This window comes from Protobothrops mucrosquamatus, unplaced genomic scaffold (genome assembly GCF_001527695.2).
Source record: "Protobothrops mucrosquamatus isolate PMUCROS unplaced genomic scaffold, P.Mucros_1.0 scaffold187, whole genome shotgun sequence".
NCBI lineage: Eukaryota > Metazoa > Chordata > Lepidosauria > Squamata > Viperidae > Protobothrops > Protobothrops mucrosquamatus.
The window spans coordinates 294359-310882 of record NW_015386545.1 but is presented as its reverse complement, the minus strand read 5'-3'; the positions used below and the strand labels follow the sequence as shown (position 1 = coordinate 310882).

Here is a 16524-nt window from a genome sequence, read left to right as displayed (position 1 = left end):
ACGTATTTGAATGCAACGTTGTGTCAAAATTTCAAAGCAATCGGTGAAGAACTTTCGGAGATTTAAGATTTTGAACAAACGAACATTTACATTTTTATTTATATAATTAATTAATTAATGTAAGATTATAAAAGTATAGGTATTAAAACCTACACTCTGTAGGAGAAACCTACAAAATTACTATCAAGAGACTAAATTCTATTTGAATCAAAGATTCATAGAATAGGGTTGGAAGGAACCTCGGAGATATTCTAGTCCAGGGATCCCCAACCCCCGGTCCGTGGACCGGCACCACCATACCAGCAACCAGGCCATGCAAACAAGTGAAACCCCATCCGCTGGATGCAGGCAGCACACCAAACCACACTCCTTCTGGTCCGCAGAAAAACCTTTCTCCACAGAACCAGTCCCTGGTGCCCAAAAGGTTGGGGGCTTCTGTATAGTCCATCCCCCTTATACCATTTAGGAGAATATTATTTTGGAATTTAGCCTGGCTCTTATCTTATTCCTGGACTTGGAAAGTAATGGATACAATCCTCCCCACAATAGTTTCCCTGCTACTTTCATGTTTTTGTTTTTGTTTTTTTTTAAAAATCTGTTCTTATTTTATCATCAATCCTCTGAAAGCTGAAATCATGCTATTATAAAGGAGGTATACACTATACGAACTTCCTGTATGCTCTAGACTTCATAGGTACCTGGCATGGAAGAAGGAACAGTCTGCTTTATGCTTTTCTAAAGGTGGCTTAATATTGGACTATATTTATATTGTAAGCTCACCATTTCAAATCTAACTGTGTTTTTAGAATCCTGATGGATTGGAATGACATACAGTATAAGCCTCAGTACATACCTGCCTATATCCAAATAAAAATGACTTTATTGTAATTGTTACAGGAGAAACCAGTAGAAAGAAAGAAGAAGAAAAAAGGAGAGATAGTTTTCAAATATCCAGAACATCCAAATGTAAATAAACAAAAATGATACATTAAAAAAAATGTTAAAACATTTCATTCTTACTAGTTGAAACCAACCTAAAATTTAGAGTTTTGGAGCCCCTGACAAATCTGAGGAAGATACAGTGCAACAGCTGACATAGAAAAATGATCAGTGGGTAGCACTTAGTGATATTGCCTAGCCCTTAGCTGTTCTCAAAAGCTAAGCTGACTAGGATCTGAGTAATACTGGATCCCCAACAGGAAATTTTAGGACTGTATGCTAGTCTGGGAAGTTAAGAAAATATTTATTTATGTCATTATGTCCAGATATCACCTGACTCCAAGGAGACTTTGGGTAGCAAGCATGCTAGAAGAAGACAATGGCAAACCAACATTTCATGAATTTCCGTGAAATGGAAGGAAGACTATTCTTGCACTTTAATGTGATTTGGGCTTAATGCACTTTTGGTTTAGTGCGCTATATGAGCCCAGCCACTGATAGATTATTCAGCAAAACTGTGATTAAGCAACCATGGCCCAGAATGGTGCCTAAATCCTCTTTATTTTACTACTTATTATCAATCTCCTTTTTTTTTTACTCTGTGTATTCCTCATGTAACATTTTCTAGAACTTAGAGGCAGTAAAAGGTGAAGTAGAGCAACCGATAATTCAACATCTATATGCTGAAAGGGTAGGAGAACGTTAAATGAGCTGCTTTTCACATCCTTTGTCTGTTGAAAGCCATCACAGAGATATGCCAATGTTCCTGGCAGCTATGGTTGCTAAGGGATGGGAAGTAGCAAAAAAAGAAGGGGGGGCAGTATTAGGCAATCAGCACCTTCATCATGCAAGTTCATAAAACAGAGATTAGCTCCTACACTGAGCTCTCTTAATTAGCACTGCATATCTTCTCTTACTAGCAAGGTCCTATTCTTTTATGTCACATGAATGCTATAATTTTGTTCTTGAAAATACAGGTACGTGGTTCAAAACCCTGTGAATAAAACAAAGTACTGCTTCTCTTTGAAATTAAATTGCCTAAATCTGTGTACTTGTGTGCTTTTATTCATTTGTTTAACATTTTCCTTAAAATGTTAAGTGTTTGGTATTGAAGGTGGCATGACATCAAGCAACGAGGATTTTAAAATATTATTTTATTATCATGCTAACTCTTAAGTATACAGTGCAGCTAGTCCTTGTCTTACAACTATTTATTTTGTGACTGAAGTTACAACGGCATGGAAAAACGTGACTGATGGCCAGTGCCCATTGGGGCAACCCCACAGTCACGTGATCAAAATTTGGGCGCTTGGGGACTGGCATGTATTTACGATAATTTCAGATCCTAGGCTCATGTGATCACCTTTTGCAACCTTTCCAGCCAGCTTCCAGTGAGGAAAGTCAGTGGGGGGAAGCTGGATTTTCTTAATGACCACATGATCACCACTGAATAACTGAAGTGATTCACTTAACAACCATGGCAAAAAAGGTTGTTAGCTCAGGTGCAACTCACTTAACAACTGCCTTGCTTAGCAATGACAATTCTGGTCCCAATTGTGTTTGTAAGTCGAGAACTATTTGTATACAGAGACGGACTGGCCCGAGCTGGCTTTGTGCCTAAAGCAGGACTAGAACTCACAGTTTCCTTGTTTCTAGCTTGATGCCTTAACTACCACTACTGTGCACCAATAATTTATTTTTCTATCACATTACAGTCCTGCAGTAACTTTTCAGAGGTCTGAAACATATCTCCAAGGTGTTCTTGTTTAATTGTGGCCTTGGGACCCAGGTTGCACATCTTTGTACTCTCAGCCACGGAGCTGATTGGCTGACTTGGCCTAGTCACTCATAACCGATCTCATGTGGTGGCAATACAGTGTGTGTGGGTACATTAGGAGAAAACCCCATGTAAGTTGTCTCGAGCTTGGAAGTCAGAACAAAAAAGCAATGATTACTGCATAAATAGGTAAACGCAAAAAGACATGTTGGCAATTATTATGTGTTGCAATCTGATTTAATTAGACTGATGTCTAACCATTTTGTCTGGTTATTTTTTTAGAGTACAAATTGAATTCTACATGAACGACAATACCTTTAAAGAGAGGCTAAAACTATTTTTCATCAAAAACCAAAGATCAAGTAAGTGCTTTATTCTTATTTAAACATGCGGGTAACAGAAATTCCTCCCAATAATTAGTGCCTGATGACTGCATGAAATGGGTACATATTACATCTACTGGGATTTATGCACACCTGAGGAATTCAGGGATCTGACAATCAGTGTTTTGTTCTACTTGTTTCTCTTCAGTGCTTTATTTGAAGACAAAGGGAATGGCCTACTGTACTGCAGATGTTATACTGCGGATGTCTTAGATACAATTAATAGAACAATGCTCTGTTCCACCTCTCAAATACAAATTTCCTTTCATTTTTTTTTTATTCTTTTTCCCTTTACACTACTGTCTTGATGCAGAAATACAGGTACTATGTCCTGTCCCAAAAATGAGGGGGCACTTCATAGGGAGCTTAATTTCCGTTTACCTATTAATTTAGCTATGTAATTTAAGTTATTTGTGCACATAGCTGAATGCTAAGCAAGGCTACCTTTAAACAGAGGGTCACTTTATTACTAAAGGGTATTTTTCTATCCATGTTTGTTGTTTTCAAGGGATTGTGGTGATTATGTGGGGTGATGATGAAAATGTTGGGAAAATTGCACTACTGAAAATAAGTGATTTTGCTACCAAATTTGTATTGTGATTTGGGAGGGGGTGGTGTTGCTGAGTGCCAGGATGGGAGCCCTCTTCTACATTTAACAAAACATGTTTAAGCTCAGTAACCACAGCTTTAAACAGTGGTTTGGAGCTAAGTAGGATTGATATTAACTTTAATCGAGATTTAATGCAAATTATAGATTTCAAAAGGAAGAGGATATATGGAGAAGAAAACAGAAGAAAAACTTTGTAAGTGCAGCTGGTGAGTTTTGATTTAGAATGGATGTGAGATCAAGGAAAAGGTGGAGTACCATAGCTTACAATAATAATAATAAAGTTGGAAGGGACCTTGGAGGTCATCTAGTCCAACCACCTGCTCAGGCAGAAAACCTTGGCAGCTTGGCTTTTGATGCTTAATGTATAGTGTGAACTTAATTTAAACATTATCATAAGAGATGCAAGAATGTAATTAATGTAAATGTAGTTAAAACCATCGTCCAGAGGTTCTCAAACGTTACAGTACTGTGACATATGAAAACGACAGAGGGATCTATGCAACCCCCCTCACGAATAAAATAGTAATTTCATTGGGAGAAAACAGAAAATCCAGTAAATGATACATAACAATCATTATGCTTTCACGAAGATATATATTTTTATCAGGACTATCTGAACAGTCATCTTGGGCTTTTAGCACCCAACAAAAATGCTTCTGTTTTGAGAGGTTAGGAATATAAAATAACGGCTGAAAATGATTAATACAGTTTGTACAATTCTGCTGTGGCCTTGTTGGACCAGGAGGAAGAGGAGGAGAAGGAAGTAGAGCCATGGGCATCTTGGGATCAGAGTTTTGGAGAAGGTGATTTCTAGCAATGTGAAGCCAATGACTCCACTGTGGCTAGGGCAAATCCAGCAAGCAAGTGAACAGACTCTCTACTCTGATAGCCTCTGAGCCACCCTGTCTTAAGCAGAGGCGTGCTTCAAAGATACAAAAATAGAGGATGGAACTCTGCAGGTTAGACTGATTGGCCAAAAAGCAGGCCAGCAGATGAATAGACTGTATTTTGATAGAGCTTGGCTTGGTTTATTTAATGATCTCCCTCCCTGACTCTAAAAGCAACCTTTAAAGTCTTAGTTTTCTCACGTTTACTTGTCACACTGTGCTTAGAACTCTCAATTCCACCTCTCTGTATCCCTTTTTTAAAAAACCATGGAATCATTGCTTGTTTGTTGGAGACCTGGACTCAACCTGTGCTAAGCCTGTGACTATCTTTACCGTTGCCGTCTTCAAATATTAGTAAAAGGATTTTTTCTTCTTCTTCTAGAGGTATTGCCTAAGCTGGCCTATGTCTGACTGTGGCAGGTATCCAGCTAACTATTTTATTGCCTGGCATAGAAAAAAAACACATTAGTACTAGCTAGCATGAAATCATACACCAATCATTGCAGTAGGTGGCTAATTAGTCAAATGGATCCACAGATTTAGCAGTTTCTCAAAATCTGTCACTTCTGATGAATGACAGTGCTTCCACTTTCCTAGATAAACTTTTTTTTTTTTTAAGTTGTGCTTCCTGTTAAATTGTTAACAACTTCCTGGGCAGTCACTTGTTGTAATTTGGGAACTTTTTGCTTTAGCATATCGTGAACTGGATGGATATAATCTACACAAATATTTTGACTATATCTATACTTAACATGAACAAACTCATCTTTTAACTGGAGTTGGTAAATTAACTTCAGAGGTCTGCTTCATATTGTAGTTAAGCCTAAGCATGGTATGCATTGATTATAGTGTGTTAGTGCAGATGTAACACATTGAGAAAAGAAAAAAAAAGTGAGAGCTACTCTTCCTAATAGAATGGTTGGCCAAGGTGTTATATATTACACGGCCTTTGAAACTTGAGATTGTATATATGGATTTTTTCCCTATTTTTAAATCATTCTAGATTATCAATTGATTTTACTATGTTATATATTTTGATCCTATTTTCCTTCATTTTTCTTTACTTTTCTTGCAAAATTATATTAATATGAAACTTGGTTGACTTCTGGTCAACCATGAAATGGTTTACTGATTTTTTTATGTTTAAAAAATGTTTGCTAATATTTAAGAAACTATTTAGACTGAGATGTCATTTTAGGAAAGTTATTCAAGTTTTAAAATCTTTGATTGGTTTTTCATGAATCTAATACTTTCAGTTAAATCTCTTGAGAATACTCTGATAACTTATTAGAAAATGAAAAAAATATGTTCATGGTCCTATCATTCAGAATTAATTTGCCCGAAGAGTGAATTAATCCAAATTGCTCAGGATTAATAGAATTAGCCAACTGAGACCTATAAATTGCACAAATTGTTTTTAGGAGAGAATTAAGGCCTATGCCTTCAGTTGGGGATTTTGTTTTGCATGAATAGTTCTTTCAGAATTTTATTTTAGAATATTAGCTACTTTGAATGCCTAAGTAGAAATATTAGGTATAAATTAGGTATTGGGAATAAATGAATGAATGAATGAATGGTTTAGTGACTCCTTTTAATGATCAGATCTTCTTGATTTCTGTGGCTTCATTTTTATATGATTACAGTATCCTGCTACTTTCCCCCCCTTTAAAAAAAATGTTATGACATAAATTGATGAAAAATCAAGATGGGAATCTTAATCAATTAATTTATATTTTATAAAACAGAGAAACAGACTGTAAGCTATAATTATCACTTTTTCCTTTTTCATGACAATAAAATTGCTGAATAAAATTATAATGGCAGCAAATGGAAATTTAAGCTAATTAGAAGGAAATGAAGGTTGATTAGACTAAATAACAAATGTCACTTTTTCTGATGAAGGTTGATGGTGAATACAGTATGAATGTACATGCTGGATAAATGGCAATTCAAATAGGGAAGAAAATAAGAGAAAGGATCCTGTTAATCTAGTAAACAGACACTTTTTTTTTTGCCTTTTGATAAATGCATCAAGAGAAAACACTTTTCCACACAGAGAGTATGATGCTATAGTTGGACCTTTTGTCAGTTTTTAGTGTGGATACTTGCTGAATGTCCTGTGCCAAAACATAAAGCAAGTCTTTTTTTTTAAAGCTACAATTATAATTCTCTGTGCAGGGGTAACCACGTGGGCTGAATTTAATCCTTTAATATTACATGTTGTATGCTCATACTTCCTGTTAGGTAACTTTTAATTGTAATACTGTTATAAAGAGGATATTGTTTGTTTACAGTAAAAATAAGTACATTCATCAGTCAGTGTATAGAAATAGATTTAACAGTTTAAGCATTATGGTTTATTGTTGGTTCATTTGTAAACCGATGCTTATGTGAATAATTTCCCTGATTGCAAAGGAATTTTTACTGATATGTTTATTTTGTTTACTTAAATCTGTAGCTTACTCCATTCCCAGAATTTTGACCAGCTACATTCTTCTGCTGTGGCCCTTAAAATGTCACATTATAATAAGTGTTAGCAGGGCTTTTTTTTCTCATAGAACGCCCAGAATGGAGTTCTGGCACCTTTTTTGGATGGAACCTTATAGGGTAGGTAAGGCGGGTTGTATGACGTGTGTGAGTTCCAGCACCTTTTTTTTTTTTTTTTTTTTTAGAAAAAAAGCATTGAGTGTTAGGATTCACCTTTAATGAAACTCTCTGAAATGTAAAATACATTTTAAGCATTGATATCCTGTATTGAAAAAAAAATCTAATAATAAAAGTAAAATAATGTATGTTGAAAAAAGATAAATATAAAACAAATAAAATGTGATGCTTAATACTGTTTGCTTTTTTTGTCTTGTTGATTTCTTTAGGATATGTTTTATGCTGAATTATTTTATCATTTTTTATTTTTATCAATTTGTAATTTTGAATTCTGATCTTTTTTTCTTTTAAATGTTGGTTGCTCAGAGCAATATCATATGGGGTAAAATATACATATTTGGTAAATAAATGAAGTTATTCAGTTAAATCTGTTTTAAAATTTTCACAATCACTTTTCAAATATATGGTCATGCTGACTTTAAAATTTCAAGTGGTGAACAAATTAGACACAAAAGAATGAAGGATTGCTGTGTCCCTTCTCCCTGCCCCCAGCTATATTTAGTCAAACTAAAATGAGCTGAGCTATTTTGGAAGGATTTGGGGTGGATCAAGGCAATCAATCTAGTCTACAGTGAAACATTTCTCAAAATGGAACTTAAAATTGTGCCAGCCTTGTGACAGAGGAAAAAAGCAGCTGTCTTTTCGGGCTGCCAAGAAATATGGGAACCCAGCATGAATATTCCTACAGAAAGGCAAATATGAATGAGTGAGTCAGAAGCCAACAAGCCAATAATCACCACTATCATTAGTTACCTGATATCTCAAAAATATACCCACCCACCCCTCCATCTTAATTATCTTGTAATCTTTTAACTGGCATTCCTCAGCATTATACTGTGTTTGCTTAAAAGTAAATTGTATAATCTATCACTAGGTAGGATGTTGCTCTTGAATAGGTCCCTAATTTGTGCATTATACTTGATATGGCAATCTGTTGTAATTAATGATCTATTTTGCAATTGAACTTTTATAAACATAATCTATAAAGCCACTATTCATATATTTCTACTGAGACATTTGGTGCATCGCTTTCTTATTTATAATCATAGGTACCACACAAAACGAATACAGCAGTTAAAATACAAATAAAAGAAATAGCCACCAAATCACACAGGCCTGCATAATAGACAATAGAATTCAAAATCTGCCAAAAGGGGTAGCTTTAGCTATAATATATTACAATGACTTAATCAGAAAGTAGTCTAATAAACTGAAACTAGGCCTGTGTAAGAATGAAATATTTGAGCTACGCATGCAATTATCACTGTGAGCAGCCTATAAAGAAGAATACTTAGTTGATGATGTTTAAAGCCCTTTTCTTTTAGTATAGGTGATCCCATCAGTTTCTATCTATACAGGGTAAACAACAGCCAGAATGAGAATTGTATACATGTGTACTCAACTGCAGACATGCAACAGCCCAAAGCAAAACATGTTCTGGAGGCTTCCGTAGATTAACTTGATTCAGTTGTGGAATCTCAAGTCAAGCAGAAACAGGAATGGCTCTTTCCTCAAATTGTGAATCAGTGGCAGACTTGTGAGTTTACTACAAATGGGACCTGAGAAATCTCTGCTAGACAACACTGTGAGCCAACAGAAATGTTAGGAAACAGCTGTTTATTGTTGATAGCATAGATAGCATAGATAGCATAGATAGCATAGATATTGAGAACTGAGTCCTGAGTTGGTTTTGATTCACTGTTCATCTTCCTACTCCATTCATTAAACTGCTCCTCAGAGCTCACTTAAGAGAAGAGGACACAGGGGAACAATTATTTCAGTTGCCCAGGTCATTCCTATGTTATACATGAAGTAAAAACAAATATATGACAAAAAGAGCTTAGAATAAGAAATGTCTTAAGAACATCTTTGGAAAGTTGTGAATTCTTTAAGTCCCTTGGGGAGTACCATCCAAATTGGCTTTCTCAACCTCAACTTTGCACAGGGGAATAGCTATGGAAATATAAACTTCAATGGGAAATTGCTTAAGTGATTGATAAACTTTAATGGGAAATGCTTAAGGATTTGCATTTATTGATTTGGGGTAGTCTATTTAGTTTCCTTTTTGAATTCATATAATTATTAACTCTGATATTTTATTAAAAAGCAACATAACTGTGACCCAAAGGTGCTTTTCAAAAGGCCACAGGACTTTCTTGGTTTTTTCTCTTAAAAACGTTCTGCTTCTCATCTAAGAAGCTTCTTGGATAAGAAGCTTGATTAAGAATTGAAGAAACTTCTTGGATGAGAATCAAAATGTTCTCAAGGGAAAAATCCAAAAGAGTCAGGTTGCCTTTTGAAAAGCACTTTTGGGACAACCATGACCTAGATGATTGAGAAACTCCTTAGACAATAAAACTGTGAATGAATTGGAACTATATGGAGTTATTAGAATTAGAATAGATCCATCTAAATTATTTGCATCATGTGTGATTCAAACACATTGCGTTTTTTTCCCCTTGGGTCTTTGTGAGAGTAGGTGACTTAATACAGGTTATCTTTTATTTTTATTTGCATAAAATTATTGCTGCTGAAGTATATTTTCAGATGGGCTTATATTTTCTTTAAAACAAGAATTATGTATAATGTTAAAATCTTATATAATGTTCCAAATATAGTATATTACAATTTAATTTTCATGAATGCCTTCAGGCTTTCCCTGAAGCTTTCCCCCCCAAAATATGGAAGTTGTTCCTTAATTATGCTTGGTAACTAATCCAGAATTTTGAGGTAACAATTTACAAACTTTTGAGAAGCTTTTGAAAATATTACTGTTTGGATGCTATCCTAAATATCTGTAATAAAGAGAATCCCATATAGTTCTCCATGGTATCTAATTCTCAGTAAGGTACCATTCAGAATGACTGTTGTTGTTTTGCTGAGTTAATTTGACAATGGCAAGCTTTCTGGGCCTTAGGAAGTGGAAAAGTGGAAAAGAAAAGGTGAAAGTAAAGAGATAGTTTTTAAGGTCTCTATGTTAGGAAACAAAAATAAATGAAATTTATAATTTAACAGAGAAGCAGATTTCTTTGCCATACATGAGCAGAGAGATGCAAAACTTAACACTATAAACAATCTGTTTACCACTTAAAGAAAAACCTAATGGGTTCTATATGCTTTATAGAGTAACATTCATTTCAGATATACTTCTGGAACAAAATCCTGAATGGCATATTCTGCCTCAAGATGGTCATAATGTAGCTTGTGATACAAGAGTTTATAGGTTGTAGACAATTCCAGAAGAAGAGAATATTCCTTTGAATATTTGATGAGTAATATTAGAGATTTTATTTTATTTTATAATATCTATATAAAAATACTCCGTTATAGTACCTAATGATAAAATAATAGCTATGGAGATTATTTGATTATGGGATTATGGTAAGTAAGAAGAAAAAGCAGTTGTATCTACTTAAATGGTTAATTGTATTGGCCTCCAAAGGTCTGAAACATACTTTTGGTATAGCTTCATTAGATTAAAGTGACATTCAGTCTAATGATCCCTTCATTCATCTTTGAGTCTTTTCAGTTTCTTCAGCAGCAGTGTCCAGGTTCACGTGAGGCCTACCTATAAAAATTAGGCAGGATGATTCTTTACAAGTTACTTCCCAACCTAATCAATTTCATAGGGTTAGATTGCAAGAATAAATGAGCAACGGAACATACTGACTGAGAGTATTCACTAGGTTTCCCAGTCAAAGTACACATAAAATGGTGGGTAGTTATGACCCTAAAGATTGAGCACTACAGTGGAAAGGATTTTCACTCCTATTGGAAGGTATCAGTTGTATCAGCCATCATATAACTTTTAATTTACAAATTTTAAGATATCTGTCATTTTTAACTAAAGTGAAGAGTATTGGTGACTTTCAAATAACAGTCCTCTTTTTTAAATTGGAATTCATGGTTATGATAGATGCAGCCTCACAGTGTAAATGCACAGTGATGAAGATATTAAAACTCTGATTCTAAAACATGTTGAAAACACTATGTAATTGTTCATTGCACATGTTATTAAAACTTCCAGTGCCATTAGCTTTCATCATTTGCCACTGCCAGATGGTACTCTGACAGAGTAGGAAGCAATCACTGAATAATGCAAGGAGAATAAAAAATGATGAATAATATATCAGAGAATTTCTCACCCTTGTTAGTTGCAGTGGCCAGTTAAAGGCGGGATCTGATATACACCAGTGGGACTTTTGCTTATTTCAGGTGGAGTTTCTTGCTCCCACAAATACTGATATTTGTTCTGCTTTGATGATGATTTCTGGCTTCTTTTCAATCTATGTCCTTTACAAGCTAAAGCAGCTTTTAGATAATAGATGACAAAAGAAAGCCACCTGTTCCTTTTTTAAGTTGAATATTACCTTGATTAAATATGCATGGAGAGGAACATTGATAATTGATTGATTGCATTAATTGCATATTTAAATTCATTTCAGCTGATCTTGTCATTAGTTTGTCAAAAAAGGAGTGCATACTTTAATTTGCATTTCTCTATATACCTATATACACATGTTTTAGTCATTGATAATATATTTTGGCAAATAAAATCCTCCATGACATATAAAATATCATGCATTTATAATAACAGTGTCAGCTATTTTAGATACTGTGTTCTACTCACTTTAAATGCATCTTTGAAACTGAATTGTATCTAACTTGGTGTGCTATAGAAATGTTACCTTGCTTCGTAAGATTGCCAGTTAACCTGTATCCATGACTACTTTTTTGCATTGCATAGATTATGAACTGTTAGTCAACAGTAATGTGCTTTAAATAACAGTATTCCATAGATAATAAAGTGTGCAAGATAATAAAAGTAATAACGATCAATTACATTTTCTGGATTCTTCCTCATAGGAAAGTTCTTTGACCTAGTGATGGACGACAAGACATATTAGCTTGAGTTTTATGTGGGTATTTTCATTTCATTTCATTTCTATGTCTTCATCCAATGAGAAAGCCAAGAGTGTCTGAAGTGGCAGAGACTGGCTTCAAGTGATAGATAAAACCAGATGATCCAACCCTGACGCCTTGTTACACGCATACAATGCCTGTAATACACATTAAAAAGGGATGTGGCTTTGATTACCTAATTTATGTCTACCATTTTGAACCCCTTAGACATCACTGTGGATCCTCCTGATGTGGGTCTAGGATAACTCGCCATAGCCAACTCACCGCAGCCAACTCATCACGGGACAATTTGCCCCAGCCAGTTGTCACTGTGGGACAACTTGCCGCAGGACAAAAGTTACATAATATCGAAGGAATGGTGGAACAGAATCATAGAGGAAAAGGATGCAAAAGGAGAGATAAAATGAAATATGAATGGCAAAAATAAAAATATTTTTAAATTATTTTAAATAATTAAAATTGTTTAATTGTCCCACGGCGAGTTGTCCCACAGCAAGCTGGCCACGGTGAGTTGGTCCATGGCAAGTTGGCTGTGGCGAGCTGTCTATGGTGAGTTGGCCATGGCGAATTGGCAGCAGTGAGTTGTCCCATTTCGCCCTGCCAAATGGGGAATTAACTTTGAGTCCTTGTGCAGCATGAAGAGGCATAAGGCTCAACCCTTTCCAAGATGCATGAAACCTTCTCTGGTTGTTCCCAGGAGACAGCAGGCAGTATGGGTAGACTCTGGAATATAAGTGGAAGTCAGTAACATTGCTGACTTAAGCTATTCACAGGTGGCTGTTGTTGCTTGTTCCTGACACCTCTTCTGTTTTTTTATCTTTTCAAATGAGTAACTTGACTCTGCATGAATAAAAAAGAGTAGAGTTGGATGTCTGCTAATACTTTAACCTTTTTTCTCTTTCCCTTTTTTCCCACTTGAAGGAAGATTGTCCAAAGATAAGGGGGAGATGGTTTTGTAAAAGCTGAAATCAATACATTTATTAATATTTTAACATTCTAAATATTTTAAACAATTTTTGACAGGCCTGAGGATATAACTTTTCAGTCAGTTTAGTAAGTTGCAAGAACTCTTTTCTTAATTTAGTTTAATTCACTTTCCTTTTTTTCCCAACAGGCCTGAGAATCCGTTTATTCAATTTTTCACTCAAACTTTTAAGCTGCATGTTATATATCGTTCGGGTGCTCCTGGATGATCCATATCAGCAACATGGATGGTAAACTTTACTTCTTTTAATTGTTCTCTCAGAATGTTTGAGAAATTGTTTTACTAAGATCAGTCATGCATTACATATGATCTCCTAACACATTTTTAATTCTAGAGCAGTCATTTTAATCCAATTCCAAATGTCATTATGTGCAGGTAGAGAGGACTATATTATTACGAACAAATCTTAATTAGTACTTGTTGATAAAGTAAAATGTAAAGGAGACCAGAACATTGGTTGTTCTTGCTAATGTATCTCACATAATATACATTACAATGCACTATTTTTTTATATGGATTGGTGACCGATATACAGTGTCTGCCATCTGTATTGATGCTTCTGGACTTTTCTGTAATATTTGATTACTTGGAACATCAAATAGATGTTCATCTTTGACTTATGAACACAATTGAGCCCAAAATTCTTGTTGCTAAGAGAGACATTTGTTAGGTGAGTTTTGCCCCATTTTACGACCTTTCTTGCCATGGTTGTTAAGTGAATCACTACAGTGTTTAAGTTAGTAACACAGTTCTTAAGTGAGTCTGGCTTCGCCATTGACTTCGCTTGTCAGAAGGTCTCAAGAGAGGATCACATGATCCTGACACACTGCAACTGTCATAAATATGAGTCAGTTGCCAAACCTCTGAATTTTGATCACGTGACCATGGGGATGCTGCAATGGTTGTGTGAAAAAACGGTGATAAGTCACTTTTTTTAGTGCTGTAAGTTCGAATGGTCACTAAATGAACTGTTGAGGACTATTTGTATTCCTGCCTCGGTTGAGATCTTTAGCCATTAGAGCAAAGCCTTCTCTAAACTCTTTTCTGTCATTTTGTTTTTAGTAATTACCCTTTTCCTGTATTGGTTAGTGCTTCATTTCATTCTCAATAGGTATCCAGCAGGAGTTGATTCTGTGTAATTTTTCTCTCTCTATCCTTGGGTTAGTTGATTTTTACTGATGATTCTCAATATCACATTAGTGGTATCCATTACATGCTAAAACTAAAGGTGAGATCACGGAATGAATGTCCACTCGTCTCAGTAACTCTGAAATCTTAGTTTTTCATCCCAAACATTTGTGTGTGTGCATGCATAACATGTATACATGTCTATGAAAGAGACCACCTATCTTTTCCAAGGCTGAGTATCTTTTGTTACCATGTGAGGTTTCAACGGATAATAAGCTGTCTTAACTGTTTAAGGCAGTTATTTTCACCTAATGAATATTCATTTATCATATTTCTATAGACTGTCATCTTACAAAATGTGACTCTGGGTGGTGCATAATTAATATATATATATTAATTATATTAATTAATTAAAATAAAGGAAAGAACCACAGATATTAACAACAATGGAGCCATCTCAACCATTTTCTGATAACCTAGCCAAATCTTGAAGGACTTGCAAAAAGTTAATAGCCTGACCACAGTGGGGGGGGGGGATGATGTTCCATATGTCAAATTCCATGGCAAAAAAGACCCATTTCTGGGTTCCCACAAGATGTAGCTCTTTTGTAAACGGGATCTGCAACATAATTTTCTGCCTGATGTGATAGGCCAGGCAGATGTAATCAATAAGAGGCGGTCCCTTTGTCATGAATATCTTATCAGATCCTCCATTTCTTAACTACAGAGGCAGTGATAAAGGTTGGCCTGTGTCAGATCTTTATCGTTATAACAGTTTATTTGTGGAAACTTTAGCACTTTCCCCTTAGACTCAGTTCAAAAGTATTGATTTTTGTGTTTCTGTTCATACTGTTCTTCTCTGGTTTTCCTATGCCCATTTGCCACAAGTTCCTTCAAACATTGGTTTGGGTTTTTAGGACTGTTTCCTATCCTTCTCTATGCCGCATTTTCCATGTGTTTTGGAAAGTGCTTTGCTCTCCCTATTTCACAGCCAAAGGTATTCTAGACCTAGGCTCTCATCTCTCTGAAAGAAGACAACCGATTTTAATATATTTTTTTGAAAATTTTGAAAACCTGTTTTTTCAGTAAGGAATGTAATGGAAGAAATTGAAGCTAGGCAATACTGTAAAATCTGATCTTTAGTAACTCGATAGCCAACAAGCTTTCAAATTGCCTTGTTGAAAGACTTATATTTATTTCAATTATTGTTTAGTTGTTTTTCCAGGATATAGGGCTTCATTAATTGTCTTTGTTATTTTAGTGATTATGAGATTATGTGTTTACTTTATTTGGCTGTTGTTTCTTTGCATTTTTTAAATGTAAATATGTGTAACTATTGGCTGTCCCTCACATTCTGGTACTTTGTGTATTTTTAATTGATTATTATGTGTCTTGTTGATATTGCAGCTACTATTGCTGCCATTAATATTATTTAGCAGACTTACCTAATTTTGTTTTATTAAGGGGGGATTTTGCATGTGGTATGTACAAGTATATTCAAGCCGATAAAATAAATACAGTGTGCTTGTTTTTAATTTTAAAAGCAAAGAAGTTTAACTTTTTCAACTACATAAAAAGTGTGTTCATTACATTTTAACTAACAAAGTGAAAATGTTGATTTTCAAGTATCTAAAGTCAGCAGCCAACTGACCTGTCTAAAAGCTTCATAGATTGGACAAATTCGGTGTTCACAGTAAGTTAGTATTTGCAGGAGAGTTTTGCAATATGCCAGTTGTAGATGCCTTAATCCAAATCCAGGAAATACAGTTCACTTCAAAGCACTATCCTGCTTTAAATCTCTCTGCATAAGCCTTTGCTTACAATAAGGAAAAGAGACCAATTCTGTGATGTCTTAAGCTCCACAGGAGATACATTTTCTCTGAAAGTTTAGCTTAATATTTTTCATGAAAACTGGCTTTGTTAGATCTGAACATAGCATTGCTTCAAATCACCGATTCTAAAGAAGGGAATTTCTAATCATTTACTTTAAATCCCACTCTTTGGCTTTTTTTTTTTTTAATGACAAGCTAACATTCACAAGAAAGAAAACTAAAGGTTGCTGAAGGAGAAGCAAAAGAGCATCCAAGCTCATTGCTATGATTGAATTCATTCAAGCTTGTTTATGTACGACTAAACCATGGCTTTGCATTCACTTTGACTAAATACAACAGTAAACAGGCTAACAGGCTTTCAACTCTGCTTGCATAATGAGTAGATTGCAAAAAGTG

The 16524-nt window shown here is 35.0% G+C and overlaps 1 protein-coding gene across 3 annotated transcripts in view; it reads left to right on the top strand.

Moving 5' to 3' along the window:
- Positions 1–16524, top strand: part of KCNT2 (potassium sodium-activated channel subfamily T member 2) — a 185323-nt gene that overhangs the window by 58297 nt on the left and 110502 nt on the right. For all 3 annotated transcript variants that reach the window (XM_015813744.1, XM_015813743.1, XM_015813742.1), the window contains exons 2-3: positions 2999–3078; positions 13298–13397. In XM_015813744.1, coding sequence (XP_015669230.1) covers positions 2999–3078; positions 13298–13397 — 180 coding nt within the window. The remainder of the gene's footprint in view (positions 1–2998; positions 3079–13297; positions 13398–16524) is intronic.